This window comes from Balaenoptera physalus (genome assembly GCF_965194825.1).
Source record: "Balaenoptera physalus genome assembly, chromosome: 16".
In the NCBI taxonomy this organism is placed as follows: Eukaryota; Metazoa; Chordata; class Mammalia; order Artiodactyla; family Balaenopteridae; genus Balaenoptera; species Balaenoptera physalus.
The window spans coordinates 21,685,174-21,707,226 of NC_138898.1; the positions used below are offsets into that span (position 1 = coordinate 21,685,174).

The window sequence follows — 22,053 nt, forward strand, 5'->3', positions numbered from 1 at the left end:
CCGGGCCCACTGTGCCTTTATCTGATTGGTCGCTGTCTGTCTCCCCCCAAGACTCTAAGTGCCATGAGGACAGGGATTGTATCTGGTTTTGCTAGCTGCATCCATAGTGCCTATCACCAGGGGGTGCTTAAGAAACACCTGTTGAATTAAAAGCAAATTAAAGTCCTTGGGAAGATGATAAAACTATAACTCTGAAACATAATTAGTTAGAATCACAGAACTCCAGGGCTCAAAGGGGGCTCAGAAACCAGCCAGCCAGTTTCCTCAGAGGAAACTGAAACCCAGAGACAGAGAAGGACTTCCCGGGATGCAGAGTGAGTGAGAACAGGACAAGAAGCCAGGCCTCTGTGTGACCCCCTCACCTGCCATTTCCCATCTGTCATAAGCCCCACTTGCCTTCACCATTGGCACTTGACGAATGCTAACAGATCACCTCCATCAGCCCTAAGATCTTGGCACAAAAACTCCAGAAGCTGCTGGCAAAGCCTCCTTTCCAGTAAATTCTTTTCTTAGCTCTGGAACTACTGGTTCCAAAGATGCACAACTGGTCCTGAAAATAGCCATTTCACCCCAAATTAAAAACAAGCCCTGTTTTTGAGGATTCTCAATTTGGGGTTCCTCTCAAGCGGAGCTCTAGACCATTTGAGTTGGCAGGGACCTGAGATATTCTGGGCCAATTCCAGAAGGGGAAACTGAGGCCAGAGAAGGACAGAGACTTTCCCAAGGTCACACAGGGAATCAGTGACAGGGCTGGGACCAGAACCCGGGCTCTCCACTCTCTGACCAGTGCTCCTGTCTCTACAGCAGGCTGTAAGTAGTCGGACTGGATTAACTTGAAGGTACTTGCAGGCTCTGATCTGAGGCTAACAGATTCTTCTTCGAACAGGGGTGTGGTTTTCTTCAGGCTGTGGTCAGCTGTGCAAATTCCTGTCACAGGTCCTCAGCACAGAGTAACTTTCTACGTGCAAAAATGACAATATGGCATTCCAAAACAAATTGGCATTCCAAGAACAAACTGATATTCCAAAAAAACAAAATTCCAAACTGGTATTCAAATTAGTTGCCAACATTAAAAAACTAAAGTATTTTTACCTGCAAATCCAGGATTCCACATTCTCTTAGAAAAATCAGACAATCTGGTAATACTGATCTTCCCTTCCGGCGTGCGACACTTGGCTGAACTACAGAGCGGTTGTCACACATTCGCCTGTCCGCAGCTGGCCAAATTGCCTCCCCAGGTCCTGAAGGCATTTGAGTTTGCAGCCCCTGTTCTATTGAGATTTGCGAATCCCCTCTGTAACTATTCCCCAGATAAGGGGTCACATAGGCACTGTTTGTTGCCTCCAGGGAGTTTGCTTCCAGTCTGTTCCGTGGTTGGCCACGTAGATGGTGGTGGGGAGGGAGAGCTTGATTTGAACCATGGCCGATCTGAATTCATGTATAACAGGTCATGTTGTAATGTACTTCCAAAGCCTAATGAACTTTAATTACCTCAGAACCAGGACTGAACCTGCTTGTTTTGGCTGAGGCAGATAAGAAGGCCCCTCTTGGAAATGACTTCATAGACTCTCAAGCCATCGAAATGAAATCCAGATGCCATTGCATTCTGGGCAAACTAGGGGTCAAGTCTGGATGGCCCTTCGGAAGTTTTGAAGGCAACCAGTGCCGATATCAAAAGAGGGTTTGGAGGTCTGTCTTCAGGTTCTTGAGCAATGACAGCACTCAGATAAACTGCCTTTCTATGACCTTGCCAGGAGCTGTCACCACCAACCCGTGTTTCATAATCCATGGAGGTGGGGGAGGTTTAGAGTAAAGTCAGGTCGCTGAGCACTCCATCAGGAGGTGGCCCAGGGAATCTGGGCAGACACTCTTGGAGAGTTCTTGGCAAGCTTCAAATTTTGGAACTTTAAAAGCAATGGCTTCGTTCCTACCACACGTATCAGCAGTCAAATCTCAAAGCCAACAGAAATATTAGCGTCCAGGACTATTCGATATGGGAGAGCCCCTGTATATTTCATCTCGTCTCTCTACCTTAATTGAGAAGTTCCCTACAGCACCCCGGACAAGAAGGGTCAGCCAGCCTTGGTGGGGCAATGTCTTCCTGATAATGGGTCAGAAGCTGTCCCCACTAAAACGTCCAACTCCTGTCCCCGCTTTTATCCTCAAAATAAGAACCATTTTTATGCCTGCCTTTATCTATGTACATTGAGCACCACCATATTTGCCCTCTCATCTGCAGGCTAAACTGTTCCAAGTCATCCTTCCTGGGAGGCCTTGATTTTGAGGCCTAGCTACTGTCCTGCAATTGGCCAGTGCCCCTTTTCAGCATCTTTTCACAACAGCTGTGACTTTAAGAGGACACAGTTCTTGCTCTATGACCTCCAGAGAAGAACGGCTGAGTCCAGCTGTACCACATCCCAGGCTCACATGCCCAGAGTTTGCACGGATTGTTCCACATCAGTAAACAGCTTTTATTTATTTAACAAATACTCATGTAGCTCAGCTTACTTTAGCAATATTCATTAAATCCCCATAACCCTCGGAGTTACAAGTCTATTATTGTCATCCCTGGTGTACAGATGATGAAACCAAGACACAGGGAAGTAAAGTCACTCAGCCAAAGTACCAGTTAAGTGGGGAGACTGGGGGGCTTCCCTGGTGGCGCAGTGGTTAAGAATCCACCTGCCAATGCAGGGGACACGGGTTCGAGCCCTGGTCCAGGAAGATCCCACATGCCGAGGAGCAACTAAGCCGGTGCGCGCCACAACTACTGAGCCTGCACTCTAGAGCCCGCGAGCCACAGCTACTGAGCCCGCACACCTCAAGCCCGTGCTCCACAACAAGAGGAGCCACCGCAATGAGAAGCCCGTGCACCGCAACGAAGAGTGGCCCCCGCTCGCCGCAACTAGAGAAAGCTCTCGCGCAGCAATGAAGACCCAACGCAGCCATAAATAAATAAATAAAATAAAATAAAATAAAATTTAAAAAGTGGGAAGACTGGGACTCAAACTCAGATCATTGGAGTCTGGAGCTGGTGCCCGTAACCTCCCTGTGCTGCCTCTCCGTGCAGCTGTTCATGTTAAGCACGGGGATGAAGATCTCCAGGGAGATCTGGAAATACTATGTCTCCCTGATAAGTCAGCCTCAACCTGAGATGTGAAGTGACTTGTCTTAAGTCACTCCATTCTGCAGTGATGGAGTTGGGACTTCACCTGGGTTCCAAGTTCAGGGCTCTTTGCTCTAGTCTAGAGCATGCCGAGTGGACTCATCAGATTTAATTGAAGGGGAATCCTCCAGGGGAGCAACATCACAAAGATCCTACCCAGGGAAGTGAAATGCATTCTAACCTGGCTTCGAGCTCACTTGCATATCTAACAGTCCACAATTACCCAGTGGGTTCCTGGTCCAGGGAGATGAAAACTAATTAACCTAAGCAACTGATATTTTGAAAGTGCACATGTTAGGAAATACAAGGAGACCTCATTAATTCATATCCCAATAATTCAGCAGTCATCATGGTCTCTTGTTGGGCTGAAGTACATATTACATTAATCCAGAGATGGGCAGACTTTTGTAAAGTGTCAGATAGTAAATATGTTGGGAAAGGTGGTCATACACAGCCTGTTGACTCTTGCACAGTTGCATGAACGCGTTCCTGGGGCCTGAAACATTTCCTTACAGGAAGGTAAGGAGCCCTCACAGCTAGTGCTGGGCATATCACCTTGTTTGCAAATATCCTTCCCCTGCTAACAGGTTTGATGTATATGTCTTTGTTCTGCTTAAGTGGCATCTGGCCAACCCCACTGCTTATATCTGTTCCTGGGGAGAGGGAACAGGGTCTTCCTCCTGCAGCACAAGAGGGGTGCATGCAGACCATCTTCCTGTGTCAGCTGCAGGACAGGACCCGCTGACCATGGGGAACCAGTGCTCACTATTAAAGCAGGTCTTGCTTTCTTCTGTGAGTAAAGCATCATTCCATCTAGTGCCTATGGGAGCTGTGTCTTACTTGGTGACCCTGACACCTGAAACCATGCACCTTAAATTTCTTACTATCTCTGCCTTTTAATTGAGGTATTTAGACATTTAATGTGATTACTGATATGATCAGATTTTAGCATATCATCTTGCTATTTGTTTTCTATATGTCTCATCTATTCTTTGCTCCATTTTTTCCTTTTTCTGCCTTCTTTTGGAATAATTGAATAATTTTATGATTTCATTGCATGTCCTCTGTTCACTTATTAGCTATAGCTGTTTGTTATTTTCATGGTTGTTTTAGACTTTTTAGTGTATATTTTTACCTTATCACATTCTACTCTCAAGTGACATTATAACACGTCACAAATACTATAAGATCCTTATAATAATACTTCCATTTCTCCCCCTTCTGACTTTATGCTTTTGTTGTCATATATTTTGCTTTCTTGTATGTTACAAAACTCTAAGTACATTATTATTTTTGTTTAAACAATTATCTTTTTTTTAAGATTTTCTTTTTGATGTGGACCATTTTTAAAGACTTTATTGAAATTGTTACAATATTGCTTCTGTTTTATGTTTTGGTTTTTTGGCCACAAGGCATGTGGGATCTTAGCTCCCTGACCAGGGATTGAACCCACACCCCCTGCATTGGAAGGCGAAGTCTTAACCACTGGACCTCCAGGGAAGTCCCTCAATTATCTTTTAAAGACATTTAAATTATAAGAAAAAAATTATATACTTCCCCATGGAGTTATTTTCAGTGATCTCCATTCCTTTATGTAGATGCAGATTTCTATCTTGGTATCATTCTTCTTCAGCCTGAAAAACTTCCTTTACCATTTCTTATTGTTCAGGTCTACTGGTGATGAATTATTTCAGCTTTTGTTGCTTTGAAAACATTTTTCTTTCATCTTCATTTTTTTCTCTCTTTTTAAAAATCAAAGTAAAATTGACTTACAATATTAGTTTCAGGGGTACAATATAGTGATTCAATATTTTTATACATTACAAAGTGATCACGAGAAGTCTAGTTAACATCTGTCACCATACAAAGTTATTCCAATATTATTGGCTATATTCCCTATGCTAAACATTACATCCCATGACTTATTTATTTTATAATTGGAAGTTTATACCTCTTAATCTCCCTCACCTATTTCATTCCACACTATCCCCTCTGGCAACCACCAGTTTGACCTCTGTATCTATGAGTCTGTTTCTGTTTTGTTATGTTTCTTCAGTTTGTTTTTTAGATTCCACGTATAATGAAATCATATGGTATTTGTCTTTCTCTGACTTATTTCACTTAGCATAATACCCTCTAGGTCCACCCATGTTGTCACAAATGGCAAGATTTCATTCTTTTTTATAGCTGAGTAATATTCCATTGTGTATATACACCACATCTTCTTTATCCATTCATCTGTTGATGGGCACTTAGGTTGCTTCCATAGCTTGGCTATTGTAAATAATGCTGCAATGAACATAGGGGCACATGTTTCTTTTAGAATTAGTGTTTTTGTTTTCTTCAGAAAAATACCCAGAAGTGGAACTGCTGGATCATATGGCAGTTCTATTTTTAATTTTTTGAAGACTCTCCATACTGTTTTCCATAGTAGCTGTACCAATTTACATTCCCACCAACAGTGCACGAGGGTTCCCTTTTTCTCCACATCCTCACCAGTACTTGTTATTTCTTGTATTTTTGCTGATAGCCATTCTGACAGGTATGAGGTAATATCTCATCATGGTTTGATTTGCATTTTCCTGATGATTAGTGATGTTGAGCATCTTTTCATGTGTCTGTTGGCCATTTGTGTGTCTTCTTTGGAAAAAAAGGTCTATTCAGGATCTCTGCCCTTTTTTCCCCCTCTGTCCATTTAAAAAAAAAATAGGGTATTTTTTTGATATGAGTTATATATTTTGGGTATTAACCTCTTTTCGCCAAGTTGTTCACACACACCTTCTCCCACTCAGGTTTTTGAAAAATTTCCTCTTTGATTTCTTTAAAAATCCATTGCTTGTTTAGTAGCATACTGTTTAGCCTCCATGTGTTTGTGTTTTATGCAGTTTTCTTTTTCCTTGTATTTTATTTCTCATCTCATACCATCATGGTCAACAAAGATGCTTGATATGATTTCAATCTTCTTAAATTTATTGAGACTTGTTTTGTGGTCCAGCATGTGATCTATCCTGAAGAATGTTCTATGTGCACTTGAAAAGAATGTGTACTTTGCTGCTTTTGGATAAAATGTTCTATAAGAGGGCTTCCCTGGTGGCGCAGTGGTTGGGAGTCTGCTTGCCAATGCAGGGGACACGGGTTTGAGCCCTGGTCTGGGAGGATCCCACATGCCGTGGAGCAACTGAGCCCGTGAGCCACAACTACTGAGCCTGCGCGTCTGGAGCCTGTGCTCCGCAACAGGAGGGACCGCGGCGGTGAGAGGCCTGCACACCGTGATGGGAAGTGGCCCCCGCTTGCCACAGCTGGAGAAAGCCCTCGCACAGAAACGAAGACCTAACACAGCCAAAAATAAATTTTAAAAAAATGTTCTATAAGTTATCTACTAAGTTAATCTGGTCTAATGTGTTGGTCAAGGCCAGGGTTTTCTTACTGATTTTCTATCTCTTACTGATTTTCTATCTGGGTGATCTGTCCATTGATGTAAGTGGGGTGTTAAAGTCCCCTACTATTATTGTGTTACTATAAATTTCTCCCTTTATAGTTACTATTTGCCATATGTATTTAGGTGCTCCTCTGTTGGATGAATATATATTTTAAATTGTTATATCTTTCTGTTGGATTGATCCCTTTATCATTATGTAATGTCCTTCCTTGTCTCTTGTTACAGTCTTTGTTTTGAAGTCTATTTTATCTAATCATTGCTACCCCAGCTTTCTTTTAGTTTCCATTTGAATGGAATTCATTTTACCATCCCCTCACTTTCAGTCTGTGTGTGTTTCTTTAGATTTAAAGTGAGTCTTTGTAGGCAGCATATACATGGGTCACGTTTTTTTATCCATTCAGCCACTCTGTCTTTCATAGAGCATTTAGTCCATTTACATTTAATTATTGATAGGTATGTACTTATTGCCATTTTGTTTATTGTTTTATGGTTGTTTTTGTAGTTCCTTTTTGTTCCTTTTTTCTTCTTTTATTGTCTTCCCTTGTGATTTGATGACTATCTTTTTTTTTTTTTAATTTAATTTATTTATTTATTTATTTATGGCTGTGTTGGGTCTTCGTTTCTGTGCGAGGGCTTTCTCCAGCTGCGGCAAGCGGGGGCCACCCCTCACCGCGGTGCGCGGGCCTCTCACCATCGCGGCCTCTCCTGTTGTGGAGCACAGGCTCCAGACATGCAGGCCCAGCGGTCGTGGCACACGGGCCTAGCTGCTCCGCGGCACGCGGGATCCTCCCAGACCAGGGCTCGAACCTGTGTCCCCCGCATCGGCAGGCAGACTCTCAACCACTGCGCCACCAGGGAAGCCCTTGATGACTATCTTTAGTGTTGTGTTTGAATTCCTTTCTCTTTTTTTGGTGTGTGTATTATAGATTTTTGGTTTGTGGTTACCATGAGATTCATAGATAACTATGTAAATATGATTATTTTAAGTTGATGATCTCTTAAGTTCAACACATTCTAACAACCAAGCATTTTTATTCCTCCTATCCATATTTAATGTTTTTGACATCATATTTTACATCTTTATGTTTTGTTTATCCCTTATTGTGCATATAGATGATTTTACTACTTTTGACTTTTAACCTTCCTGTTAGCTTTATAAGTGATTGATTTACTACCTTTACTATATGTTTGCCTTTACCAATAAGATTTTTCCTTTTATAATTTTCATATATCTAGTTGTACTCTTTTCTGCTTAGAGAAGTCCCTTTAACATTTCTTGTAAAGCTAGTGCTGAACTATTTTAGCTTTTGCTTAACTGTGAAACTTTTTTTAATATTTATTTATTTTCTTTATTTTTTTGGCTGCGTCAGGTCTTAGTTGCAGCACGCAGGATCTTCGTTAAGGCATGCGGGATCTTTCATTTTGGCATGCAGTCTCTTCATTGCGGCGCTCAGGCTTCTAATTGCGGTGCGCGGGCTTCTCTCTAGTTGTGGTGTGTGGTTTTCTCTCTCTAGTTGTGGCATGCAGGCTCCAGGGCACATGGGCTCTGTAGTTGTAGCGCATGGGCTCCAGAATGTGGGCTCTGTAGTTAGCGACACGTGGGCTCTCTCATTGAGGTGCGCGAGCTCAACAGTTGTGGTGCGAGGGCTTAGTTGCCCTGTGACATGTGGGATCTTAGTTCCCCAACCAAGGATTGAACCCACGTCCCCTGCATTGGAAGGCATATTCTTTACCACTGGACCACCAGGGAAGTCCCTGTGAAACTCCTGATCTCTTCTTTCAAATCTGGGTAGAGTATTCTTGGTTGTAGGTTTTTTCCTTTCATCACTTTAAATATATCATGCTATTCCCTTTTGACCTGCAAAGTTTCTGCTGAAAAGTCAGCTGATAGTCTAATGGGAGTTCCCTCCTATGTAACTGGTTGCTTTTCTCTTGCTGCTTTTAAGATTCTTTTTTTTTTTTTTTTTTTTTTGCCAGTTTAATTATAATGTGTCTTGGTGTGGACCTTTTTGGGTTCATCTAGTTGGGACTTTCTGTGCTTCCTGGACCTAGATGTCTGTTACCTTTCCTAGGTTAAAAAAATTTTCAGCTATTATCTCTTCAAACAGCAACCCCCCTTCTCTTTCTGGGTCCCCTGTAACGGAAATGTTAATATGCTTGACGTTGACCCAGAGGTCTCTTAAACTATCTTCATTGTTTTAAATTATTTTTTTCTTTGTTCTGTCCAGCTTGGGTAATTTCACTGTGTCTTCCAGTTCGCTGCTCTGTTTCTCTGTATCATCTAATCTACTGTTGCTTCCTTCTAGTGTATTTTTAAATTTCAGTTATTGTATTCTTCAGCCCTATTTAGTTCTTTATATTTTCGCACTCTTCATTAATCTTCTCACATGTTCATTCATTCTTCTGAGTTTGTTGAGTGTTATGATCATTACTTTGAACTCTTTAGGGCGTAGACTGATTATCTCCACTTCACTTAGTTCTTCTGGAGTTTTGTCTTGTTCCTTCGTCTGGAACATATTCCTATGTCTTCTCATTTTGCCTAACTGTGTTTATTTCTGTATATTAGATAGGTTGGTTATGTTTCCTTATCTTGAAGAAGCGGCCTTATGTAGGAGATGTCCTATGGGGCCCAGCATCACACTCCCCTCTGGTCACGAGAGCTGTATGCTCTAGGGGTGTCCCCTATGTGGGCGGCATGGGCCCTTTTGTTGTAACAGGGCCTACTACTATGGGTGTGCTAGTAGGTGGGTGCTGTGCCCTGGTCTGGTTGGCTGCCAGGCCTTGCCTTGTGCAGTGGCTGCTGGTCCACTGGTGGGCAGGGTTAGGTCCTGGGGCAGCTGACTGCTTGCTTTGGGGGGTCCTGGGACTGGTGCTGGCCTGTTGGCGGGTGGGTAAAACCCTGGCACTAATGGGTTAGAGAGAAGGTTGCAAAGTGATGCTTGCCACCACCAGTGTCCTCGTGGTAGAACAAGCTCCCCCAGATGGCTGCCTCCAGTGTCTGTGTCCCCAAGGCGAATCCCAATTGCCTCCTGCCTTTCCAGGAGGCTCTCTAAAGTCAGCATGAGGGTCTGATCCAGGCTCCTTTCAAATTACTGCCTCTGCACTGTGACCTAGAACATGTCAGATTTTGTGAGCGCCATTTAAGAGCAAACTATTTCCCAAAGTTCTCCAGCTCTCCTGTATGCAAGCCTGCTGGCCTTCAAAGTCAATGTTCTAGGGCTTATCTTCTCGGTGCAGGACCCCTAGGCTGGGTAGCCTGATATGGGGCTCAGATCTCTCGCTCCTTGGGAAGAACCTCTGCAATTGTGATCATGCTCTCAACTGTGGGTCACCTACCTGGGTGTGTGGGTCCTGGCTTTACTGTATCTTCACCCCTCCTACCCATCTTGTTGTAGTTCTTTATGTTGTTAGTTGTGGAAAATCTTTTCTGCTAGCCTTCAAGTTGTTCTCATAGATAGTTGCTCTCTAAACAGTTATAATTTTGGCATGCCTGTGGGAGGAGGTGAGTTCAGGGTCTTCCTACTCTGCCATCTTGGCCACACCCCCACCCATTTTTTAAGGACATTTTTGCTAAATACAGAATTCTACATTTTTCCCCCCCTTTCAACACTTTAAAGGTGTCACGCCATTCCTTTCTGGTTTGCATAGTTTATGATGAGAAGTCTGCTTCTACTCTTATCTTTGTTCCTTGGTATATGTTTCTTCTTATTCATTACCAGTGGTTTAGCAATTTCACTATGATGTGTCTTAGGATGTAAGTTTTTTTCATGTTTGTTCTTCTTGAGGACTACTGAGTTTCTTGGACCTATGCCCCTTTATCATTTTTATCATATTTGGGGAATGGCCATTATTTCTTCAAATATGTTTTCTGTCTCTTTCTTTCCTCTCCTTCTGGTATGTATTTTTGACAGTTGGTATTGTTTCACAGGCTACTCTTTTCATTCCTTTTCCAGTATTTCCTCTTTGTGCTTCATTTTGAATAATATCTATTTCCGTGCCTTTAATTTCACTGATCTTTTCTTCTGCAGGGTCTAATTTCTTCTGCTGTTAATCCCATTCAGTTTATTTTAATTTCAGATAATCTATGCATCATCTCCAAAAATTTGATTTGGATTTTTAAAAAATACATTCTATGTCTTTCCTCATTATGTTCATGTTTTCCTTTATATATCCTTGAGTATTTATAATGTTAATAATATGTTTAAAATCTCTGGCAGCTAATTCTATCATCTGTGTTATTTTGGATCTGTTGAATTATTTTTCTCCTGGTTCTGATCATATTTTTCTGCTACTTTGGTGATTTTTTTTGTGCCAAACATAATAAACTTTACATTGTTGAGTGCTGTTGTATTTCTTTAAACAGTGCTGGACTTTGTTCTGCCAAGCAGTTACTTGCAGATCAGTTTGAGGATTAATACTGAGCTTGTTTTATGGCAGGCTAAAAGCAACCTTTACTCTAGGACTACTTTAGCCCCACCACAAAGGCATGACCTTTTCAGGATTCTATCCAACACTGTGTATTACAATGTCTCTTCTCTGGCTAGCAGAAACTTCAACTATTCCCAGATCTATGTGAGCCCTGGGAATTACTTGGCCCTTCGAATTACTGCTTTCTGTTTTTTCTTTCTCTGGTGGCATGGAGTTTCAGCCCACACATGTCCTGATCAGAACTTACCTAAGGGTCAAGGGAGCCCTCTGCAGATCTTCTGAGCTCTGCCTCTATGAAGCTACCTTCTCTCTGTTATTTCTCCATGTAAATTTTAGCTGCCTCAGCTTTCCTGAACTCTGACCCCTGTCTCCCAGTTCAGTGATACAGTGGGCGTCTGGTTCCCCACCTCTGTGAAGACTGGAAAAATCCTAAATGAGTAAGATGGGCGATCCACCTCTTCCTGTGTGTTTTCCTTCTCTCAGGGAGTCACAGCCCTGAGATGTCCCAATGCTTCCTGATGTCCAATGTCTGAAAACGTTTGTCTCATATATTTTGTCTGCTTTTCTAGTTGTTTATGGCGGAAGGCAATTCCCACAGCACTTAATCCTTCATGGGTGGAACTGAAAACCTCTATCCTAGTTGTTTTCACCATTGGTTTACACTTTAAAATATCATTTAACTAATAGATGGTGACTTCATTAAAAGTTGTTAGAGACAGTTTAAGAAAATTGTGTTGGGAGTTAGTTCATGAATATTTTTGAGTTTCACAATTCTACCAGGAAGTTAGGCTCTGTCAAGATTTTATGAAAAGTTGAACTAGGAAAAGATCTTCAAGGTTAACTCGAATTGATCAAGACACAACCGATTACTTAACCTTTAAATTCACTTTTTAAAGTGTTCAAAATTTTGACAAGGGTGCCAAGACCACTCAAGGGGAAAAAATAATCTCATCAACAAATGGTACTGGGTGAGATAACTGAATATCCATAAGCAAGAATGAAGTTGAACTCTTACCTCACACCATACACAAAAACTAACTAAAAAATGCACCAATGACCTAAATATAAGAGCTAAAAGTGTAAAATCCTAGAAGAAAACACAGGAGTAAACCTTCATGACCTTGGATCTGCAGTGTTTACTTAAATATAACACCAAAAGCACAAACAGCACAAGAAAAAACAGATCATAGACTTCATCAAAATTTAAAACTTATATACATCAAACGACACTATCAAGAGAGTGAAAAGACACCTACAGCATAGGAGAAAATATCTGCAAACCATGTATCTGATAACAGTCTAGTATCCAAAATATATAAAGAACTCTTACAACTCAACAACAGAGACAACCCAATTCAAAAATGGGCAAAGGACCTGAATAGACATTTCTCCAAAGATATACAAAGAATATTAAGCACATAAAAAGAAGCACAATGTCATTAGTCATTAGGAAAATGCAAATCAAATCCACAATGAGAGAGTACTTCATACCCACTAGGATAGCTATTGTTATGGGTTGAATTGTGTCCCCTCCCCTGCAAAATATGTTGAAGTACTAACCCCTGGTATCTGAGACTTTGACCTTATTGGGAAATAAGGACTTCATAGATGTAATCAAGTTAAGATGAGGTGATTAAGGTGGGCCTCAATCTAATATGACTGGTTTACTTATAAAAGGGGGAAATTCGGACAAAGGCACAGAGGGAAGATGGTCATGTGAAGATGGAGTCAGAGATTAGAGTCATGCTACCACAAGCCAAGGAATGCCTGGGGCTACCAGAAACTGGAGCAGGCAAGGAAGGATCCTCCCGTAGTGACCTGGAGGGAGCATGGCCCTGTGAACACCTTGATTTTGGATTTCTAGCCTCCAGAACTGTGAGACAATGAATTTGCTGTTTTAAGCTACCCAGTTTGTGGTACTTTCTTATGGAGCCCTAGGACACCAACACAGCTATAATTTTAGAAATGGAAAATAACAAGTGTTGGCAAATGTGATGGTTAATTTTATGTGGCTGGGCCACGGTGCCCATATATTTGGTTGAACATTATTTTGGATGTTTCTGTGGTGTTTTTAGGATGAGATTAACATTTAAATGGATGGACTTTTGAGAAAATCAGATTACCTTCCACAATGTGGGTAACCCACCAAAGGTCTTAATAAAACAAACACTGACATCTCCCCTTGAGCAAGAAGGAAGTATGCCAGCAGACTGTCTTTGGACTCAAAACTGCACCTCTTTCTTGGGTCTCCAGGTGCTGGCCTACCCTGCAGATTTTGGACTTACTAAGCCTCCACAACTGTGAGCAAATTCCTTAAAATAAATCCCTATCTATCTACCTACCTACCTACCTACCTACCTACCTACATATATCAGTATCCTATTGATTCTATTTCTCTGGAAAACCCTAACACAGCAAGGATGTGGAGAAATTGGAACCCTCATCCATTGCTGATGGAAATGTAAATGGTGCAGCCATTGTGGAAAATCATTTGGTGGTTCCTCAATTAGTTAAACACAGAGTTATCATATGACCCAGGATTTCCACTCCAAGGTATGTATCTAAAAGAATTGAAAACAGGTGTTCAAACAAAAATTTGTACAAGAATATTCATAGCAACACTATTGACAATAGAAGATAAAAAAAACTCTAATGTCCATAAACTGACTGATAAATATTGATGGATAGCCATACAATGGAATATTGTTCAACCATTAAAAAAATAAAATTCTGATAAATGCTATAACATGAATGAATGTTGAAAACACTATGGTGAATGGACAAAGCCAGACGCAAAGATCACATGTTGTAAAATTCCATTTATATTAAATATCGAGAATAGGCAATTTCATAAAGACAAAAAGCAAATTAGTGGTTGCCAGGGGGTTGGGAGTAGGAGTGACTGCTTAATGACTATGGGGTTTCCTTTTGAGGGGATGAAGATATTCTAAAACTAGGTTGTGATGGTTGCACAACATCATGAATGCATTAAATACCAATGAATCGTACACTTTTAAAATGGCTAAAATGGTTAATTTATATTGCGCATTTTACTACAATTTAAAAAAGTGTTCAAATACACAGAGAAGGATAATCCTTGAACTTACTAATTAAGAAACAAATTGAAGATGTGGAAATGGAACTTTTTAAGTTAACAAAAATAAAACAATGAATCAAGAATTAAAGGTTGGGCTTTCCTGGTGGCGCAGTGGTTAGGAATCTGCCAGCCAATGCAGGGGACATGGGTTCGAGCCCTGGTCTGGGAAGATCCCACATGCCGCAGAGCAACTAGGCCTGTGCACCACAACTACTGAGCCTGTGCTCTAGAGCCCGCGAGCCACAACTACTGAACCCGTGTGCCACAACTACGGAAGCCTGCGCGCCTAGAGCCCGTGCTCCACAAAAAGAGAAGCCATCGCAATAAGAAGTCTGAGCACCGCAACGAAGAGTAGCGCCCGCTTGCCGCAACTAGAGAAAGCCCACGCACAGCAATGAAGACCCAAAGCAGCCAAAAATAAAATAAATAAAATTTAAAAATTAAAAGAATTAAAGGTCATAAAATAAATATGTGTAACCATTGCGATAAACAAGTAGGCTTGTGGAATTACAATCACAAAGCAACTTTTTGTCTCCTACCGTCTCCTGAAATCCAACTTGTGGGACTAGCGTATCCCTTAGTTCTAGAAGAAAATCAGGCCTCTACAACTTCTCTAGTCAATCTTACATCATCATCATATCATCCTGTAGTCACACTTATGATGCAAAACAGTCTCAGTTCAGAAATTTAAACGTCCAATTCCATTAAAATCAACATGGCTTATCATTTGAAGTTGAGGCCTTCTCTGGGCCTGCTGCAGGCCAGAAGCCAGCATCAGGGAAGTGAGGCCTTCTTTGTGTATTAAGGTTTCTGACCCTCCAGGGGTAGGGCCGTGGGAGTAAGGAAATGAAGGCAAAGCAAGAAAACATCCTTAGTTGAGGCTTTGTGGTGACTGGGCACTGACTTGGCAAGAGTTTAACTGTCTTTCTCATGTGGCCTCCTCCAACGCTCCTCAGGGTGGCTCATCCGTCCTCTCTTCTCTCCCTGTCATGCCATCTTCATGCCCCAGGGAGCCCTCGGGGGTGACGACTTCCCCCATGACTCTGCTTTTTGATCCTTCATCAGCACCGCGAGTTGGAAGTTCATCTCCTGGAGGAAACCCTCGCCTCTTGCTCAGGCTCTGAGATGACCCCGTGCCAGTTCTCTTGCACGCAGCCCACATCTGGTTTTCAGGAGGCAGAGACACATCCCCGGCCCAACAAGCTCTGGGAGTGGAGGCTGCACCCACCTCTGCCACCTCTCCTTTGCTCCATCATCAAAGCACCCAGCCAGCCACTGGTATCTCTCATCCTTTAGATTTTTCCAGGCCGGGGTCTGTATAGTTTATCAGATTGTCACCCTACAGGGGATGCACATTAAGCTCCAGTGAGGCCCTTTTCCCTAGCCTTGAGGTGAGGGGCAACTGGTACCCATTACTCTTGCTGAGGAGACTCCAAACACACAAATGGCTCTCTTCAAAGAAATCCCCACCAAAAATTCTCCTTCTTCAACTCTTAGCTCTTCTTTTATATCCTTGATGTGGGTGAGGGAGTTTAAGATGGCTACAGGTTTTCGACCATCTCCATTATAAATACAGCATATGGTATACTTATGTGGAATCTATTGCTGCCTTGCAAAAAACATCTATTTTAACCTCTTGTTACATGTGCATTTAAATAACTACAATCATTTGAATATAGTAACAGCCACTATTGAGCCCCTACTTTGTCCCAGACATGGTACTAGGTCCTTTTTACAAACATCTCATTTAAAGTTATTAATAGGTATGCTTATAACTACCTTATCGATTTCATGAGTTCATACAGATAACTGGCATTTAAAAATCTACAGAGTGAGGTATTATTAATAAGATTCTCAATAGGAAGAAATATTCTGAAAGCCTAGTCACAGAACTTTAGATCCGGAAAGGACTTCATAGGTTAGTCAACCTCACTCATTTCCTTTAAGCAGCAGCTGAGGTCCCGAAAGGCTGAGGGACTTGCCCAAGGTCATCACAGTGAGAGGAGATCAGAAGATGGGGGTTATCATTTGCTACAGCTGCCTCTTATTTGTAAAAAGTATTAGGTAAATTCTAATGCATACTGCTAATTTTAAGATTTATCAAACCAGGGGTAGAAGTGAATTCTTAATGTAAAATAACTGTCTCAGAGTCTTAAAAAACTGAACAAACTGGGCTTTCAACACTAGATAAAGCTGTGCGAATCCTAATATACTGTACAGGAGAATAAAGGATTCTTAACTGAATCTGTGCCTCAGAGTGGAAAAATGATTTTTAAATGGAAAATCCCACAGAGGTGGCGATGAGAAATGAGTTTAGCTAGATGAATGATCTTAAGAGAAAGCAAGACAGCAAACCAGGTTGGAGGGTGGCTTTTTCTTAAAGATCTCAAATAAACCAAACGCAGACTGTCTGTCCCCAGACAGTGAGCTACTGTGTTTACTCTCATCTTCCTAGTCTTGGCACTGTCTCGTGTTCTGATCCTCACAGTCTCCAGGATTTCATGTAAACTTTTAAAAAAATAAGCGTATACAGCACAATGATGATATGATTACTCTATCTATCAAATACTATTGAGAACCCAGCAAATGCCATCCAGCATTCTCAGACTTCAGTCCTGCATTCTTCTCCTGCAAGACAACAATCATATGCTTTAGGGCTGGCGGGTGTCCAGAAACAATTTAGTCCAACACACTTCAAAGATAAGAAAACTGAGGCCCAGAGAGGAAAGCACCTTGCCTAGGAAGGTCACACTGTTAATGGCTCTAATCACAGAGGTTAAGCATTTTGACAGATTCATGAACTCTTGGGTAGTTAGTTCCATCCTCAGCTCTGAGGACCTCAGAGTCACATTTTGTAGCCTGAAGTGCTAATTAAACCAGAGGAATTATGGACTTACTATTTATAGGCAGGAGTGAAGACATTAACTAGGCCATGAAACCTGGGGACACAGAAGGAGATCTTGTCTCCTGAGATTCACATATTACATTCAACCTTTATATTTTAAGACAGAACTTGGTTAATGCATAGTCTCAACTTTCCAAATCTGATCTTCATCTTGGGCTGCATTTAGCCTTGAAGGACCAGGGCTACGGCAGTTTTTTTGCGTCGTGAGATAAACGGGATAAACTGGTAACTGTACTTCTTTTGGTAAATGCTGCCCTCACCCAGTAAGAAAGGTTAAAATCATCCTTCTAAACATATCGATTGCTTCAAAGGAAAAGTACTGCAAACCATTTTTTGTTATTTTGAGTTTTAACCAATAATAGTCAATATGCTCTCACTGAATTTAAAAGTGAAAAGAAACCCACAAAAAATGTTTTTAAAAGACATACCACTTGGGTTTGCAATTATCTCACATGTTTATTTTACTGTTCAGAGTGGTTTTCACTGTACTGCCAAAATCAAATCTCTCTTAGGAGGCCTAGTGGTACGAACAGAAGTGCTGAAATCAAAGAACTTCCAAGTTTTAATCTGTCGGAGACCGTGTGGTACTAGGGAAAGAGTCATTTAACCTCTCTCCATCAATCCCACTTCTGTACAATGAAGATAAAACTATGAAGGTACCTCTCCTGTGTACTGTGTGAATTGGCTAATTAAAGCTAATCAACCCCCTGGAAAGAACCAAAAAATACTATCTAAGTGCTGAGTATTTATGGGCTACTAAACAGTCACAAAAACTCCTAAGAGACAAGACTCTGCAGAGACAGCACAATCTCTATTGATGATTACTAATTACCCACTGATTACAAACAAAGCTTTGGGTGTTCCCTAACAGGGGAGGGAAAAGAAACATTACACAATGTCATTCAACAACACCATCTTTATTCAAAAATATATATCTATGAGACATTTCAGAATATACCGCTACCGCCAATGGCAGCCTATACTTCTAAATAAAGTCCTAAATTAATATACAAATTTAAGCTTTAAAAATACTCTTTAAGAAAAAAAACAGAACAAAAAACAAAGGAAGATTGAAGACTTTCTGAGGAAGAAGACCTAAAGTAAAGGTCCTGGAGGCCGACGGATGCCCTAAGTATAGGAGAACACAGAACAAAACCCACCCACCCCGCCCTGCCAGATCACCTCACACATACAAGGAGAAAGGTTCATTTAAATTAAACAAATGAAGTAAAAAGCACTCCTGGGGAGGATGTGGGAGAATTAAGAGTTAAAAAACAAAAGCACATTTTGTTGAAAAACAAAAAAACAGAACTAACTTCCTTACAGGAAGTCCACTAGTAACAGGTGTTAAGAGGCCAACACATTCATTTACATAATTGCTACAGTTTCATTTCTTGCTCTTGCTGTAATGATTATGCACCAATTTCTAGTCAAAGACTCAATCAGATAAAACAGAGCAGTGGGCAAAATCCATTATGTTGTAACATTTTCACCTAGCTGATGAGAGCAGATATCCACTACACCTTTTTGGCTGGTTTGTGGCTGGTAAGACTTTGCTTCCCTGGTGAAAGAAAGCACAGAGTCTGTGCACGATGGGTCTGTTCAGAAGCAAGCTCCTCTGCAGGGCTGAAGCAGCACACCACGCGGGGAGGGGGCTTATATATAGAAACAGCAAAGACTGGAATTTATTTTGCAATTTTAGTAAAAGTCATTTACTGCCCTGTGGCCTCTGGGAGAAAAACTTTATATATAGACTCATTAATTTAGTAATGACAGGACAACAGGCAGTGTCAATATGCAAACAACACACAGACCGTATTCAATCTGAAAAATAGCTTAAATGCTACTAGGTTCTACACAGAGTTAAACTGCGTACCTGCTATGACTTTTTATCATTTTCACTTCATGGCAGGCAAGAGAGCTTCTTGAAGGGAAGCCTGTTACACTTTTAAAAACAGACGTTATGTTCTAACACGCTGAACATGTAAAATTACACGTAATTGGCTTTTTGGTAATCCTGAAAAGAGCAACTCAAAATAATGGAGATTCTGAAGCCCCCTCCACTGAATTCCTTTTTATAGCTTTTGGATTTCAGCCTCTGGGCTATAATTCCTATTACACTATTGGGGCAAATTGTTTTCTGCCCTTTCCAATGTCAAAAATAAGCCTGCCAAATTAGAATGACTTACAGTCAGCAGGCCTAACCTTTACTAAAAGCAAGGTAATAATCCTCTCTAACTACATTATATAGTCATAATGTCAGCTGGCATGATAATGGAATTAAGACCCCCAATTAATATCCCTCACTTTCCCCCTTCCCGAGATGAGCTATTCAGTAACATCTGACACAAAGTACTCCTCCTCCTAGGGGCACAAGGACACGTGCAGTGGTGTGAACTAAAGGACAGACAAGCATGCACAGAGTGTCATATTTGCAGGGGAGATTTTCAAGTTTAGTCACCATGCTGTGGACATGTGCCCACGCAGTGAATTAAATGTTAGTGTGTGCCCGACTCCCCAGAAGAAAGGGTCAAAGCAACACCCACGCAGAGCCCGGACTCCCAGAATGCCTTCAGCTTTGGGGGCCCACAGTGCCATTTCTAACAACCGCCTTCACAACCAACTGGGGCAAAGATCATGTTTCTAGGAACGTGCTCTCTGACCGTGGGTGGCACCCTTGATAAGTGCAGCCTGGGAAGGTTGTTGGATAGGAACCTAAAGCAAATAACTTATTTTTAATTCATGCTTGTGATCCCTGTTAGTCGTTCTCTGACCTATGACTTGATGTCCCAGATCAGCTTTGAATCTTATTGCTAGATCCTCTAGTCTGCTCACAAATGCACCCAACCTTTGACTACGCATTGCCGTAAGTCACAGTAAGGGAGGATCCGAGATTTGGCAAACTCTTTATGGCAAAGCTGCTCAACAGTTGGGCCTCCAATCTCTGGGGTGGATGGCAGCCAGGAAAGCCAACGACTCCAGAAGTGAGTCCCTCAGTGGAAGTTCAAGTGGACTTGAACAAGCCCAACTCAGAAAAGAGAAGCTGCTTTCATGACACAATGCTGTCGTGAGAGACAAGATTCTTCTACACATGATTTTCATAACTTCTTGGGTGTAAAGAGAGAGCTGAGAACGGAAAACCAACAGGGGCATGGAAACATGAAGTGAGTTTGTATTCTTTCCAAATATAAATCTAAACTGGATTCCATTCGCCACTGTCCTCAATTGTGCTCAACAGGAGAGGCTGGAGAGGAGAATCAGACCCTGCGGTTCTTTCTTGAGGCTGGGGGGGCCGAGCAGAAAGAGGGATAGAACCAGGGGCTACTAGGTTATTTCCAACCATGACTTGCCCTCTTCTTTCTGCTGGTACAGATGGGAGTCTGGGGCATGACACCTGCCTTAGTCAGTTGAAAACAGGTCACCAGCAGAGGGCAGGGGGGCCAAGCCCCCTGTGACGTTGGGCAGCAACGAGAGGTCTGGCAAGCTCTGAATATGGGACTTGAGTTCCTTGCGGACCTGGGTTACCCGAGCAAGCTTCTGTTTATATTCCTAAGGAGACAAAGAGAACACAGTGCAGTTAAGTCTGTGTGTGCTGATGGCCAGGTTTAAAGAGCAGATATAGGTACTCTCACCTTATTGCTCTGTGCGCTCCTCACCAGACAGCCCCTCCCCCATTCAGCTAAACATTCATTCAAACTCTCAAAAGGCAAAACTTTAAATAAAAAAAGGAAAGCTCAAGAGTTCAATAGTGGCAACAGTGAATGAAATGGTATTCAACTAAGCACTTGAGATTTGGAAGTAAAAAGTGATGTTTTGTATTTGCAGTGTCTTTGGTTCTTATCTATTTCAGAATACTTTATAAAATAAAATAAAGCCTAAGCTTTACAATCATTTTGAAAACTCCACCTAGACATGGCGAGGAAAACCACTATAAAGCTATATTTTGTGTGTTAAACTTAGATTAACCCAGAGTAATTATCTTCGTAGACAAGGACTACAGAAGCTCAAAATTCCCACCGCCACCGCCTGTGTCCAGGACTTCCTTGTTCCACACCTGAGAACTGCAGCAAGGCCCAGCTGACGCCTTCTAGTAGACTCCCCTGAACAGACTTATCTTCCAGAAGCCCGGCTTTCAAGTCACTCCTCTGAGAAAGGGAAGCATGGCACGGCACTATCTCCATGACTGCTCCCAGCAGCAAGATCTTCTAAAATTAGCTCCTGCCCAAATGTTACTTCTTACAACTTCCCAACCCCCCATGCACATGCCAGAGCTTGCATAGGCCGTTTGTTCAGGATTCCCCTCAAGCCTGAAGGGATCTCTTTCTTCTCCTGGTCCTGGCAAAGTCCTGACTCCACTCCTTCGCCTACTTGCTGAGTCCCACTGCTCTAGAAAAATCTTTCCTCCTTATCCAAGACATTGGTCCCCATCTCCACTGGCTTTCCTGTGCACTGCGCCCCTAACAGACTGCTCTTAGGTACTCTCTCCATACATACAAGACTTCTCTGTTTCCCTAAAATATGACTCCCCTGATGACAGGAACTGAACATACTATTTTCTTTCCTCAGCTCCCAGCTAAAAGGTCTTCTTGGTAAATCTGTATGGAGTAACAACTCTGGGCCATGTGAGATCTGTGGTTTACAACCCCTTTGGGGCTTGACTTTTTCCCTCTAACTGTGTCACCCTCCTTGGTGTTTCTGCAAGGATAAGGAGGTTCCTGAGGCTGGGCCCTTGGCGACTAAAGCGTCTCCTGCAGGAAGGTAACAGAAAGCACAGGGCTGAGACTCAAAGCCCTGGGTTTAGTTCTGGCTCTTTTAGTTTCTGTGTGACTGTGGACGTGTTCCCTCCTTTCCTTCATCCTTCTTTATCTGAAAACTGAAGGAACTGGACCACCCGTAAGGTTTTTCTTCAAGTTCCAGATTCCTTCATGCCAGACACCTATGCACACTTAGAGAGGCAAAGGGTTTGAGGGCATAAGCTTAAGCACTCCTAGGAAGAGTGATAAGACAGGGAAAAGGTT

The 22,053-nt window shown here is 42.0% G+C and overlaps 1 protein-coding gene across 8 annotated transcripts in view; it reads right to left on the minus strand.

The window, feature by feature from the left end:
• The window catches only part of RPRD1B (regulation of nuclear pre-mRNA domain containing 1B), an 86,837-nt gene that overhangs the window by 13,641 nt on the left and 51,143 nt on the right, over window positions 1-22,053 (minus strand). Inside the window, exons 7-8 of one of the 8 annotated variants that reach the window (XR_014254812.1) lie at window positions 20,434-20,584; window positions 4,721-4,908 (exon numbers count right to left, since the gene is read on the minus strand). The exons of 3 other annotated variants lie outside the window; for them this stretch is intronic. Coding sequence is in view for 2 of the 5 variants with exons in the window: in XM_082430327.1 (XP_082286453.1) it covers window positions 20,435-20,584 (150 nt within the window). In the remaining 3 variants the exon portion in view is untranslated. Of the gene's footprint in view, window positions 1-4,720; window positions 4,909-17,933; window positions 20,585-22,053 lie in introns of those variants that run through there. 4 more of the 8 variants (XR_014254811.1, XM_082430327.1, XM_082430326.1 and 1 more) reach the window with 4 other exon arrangements.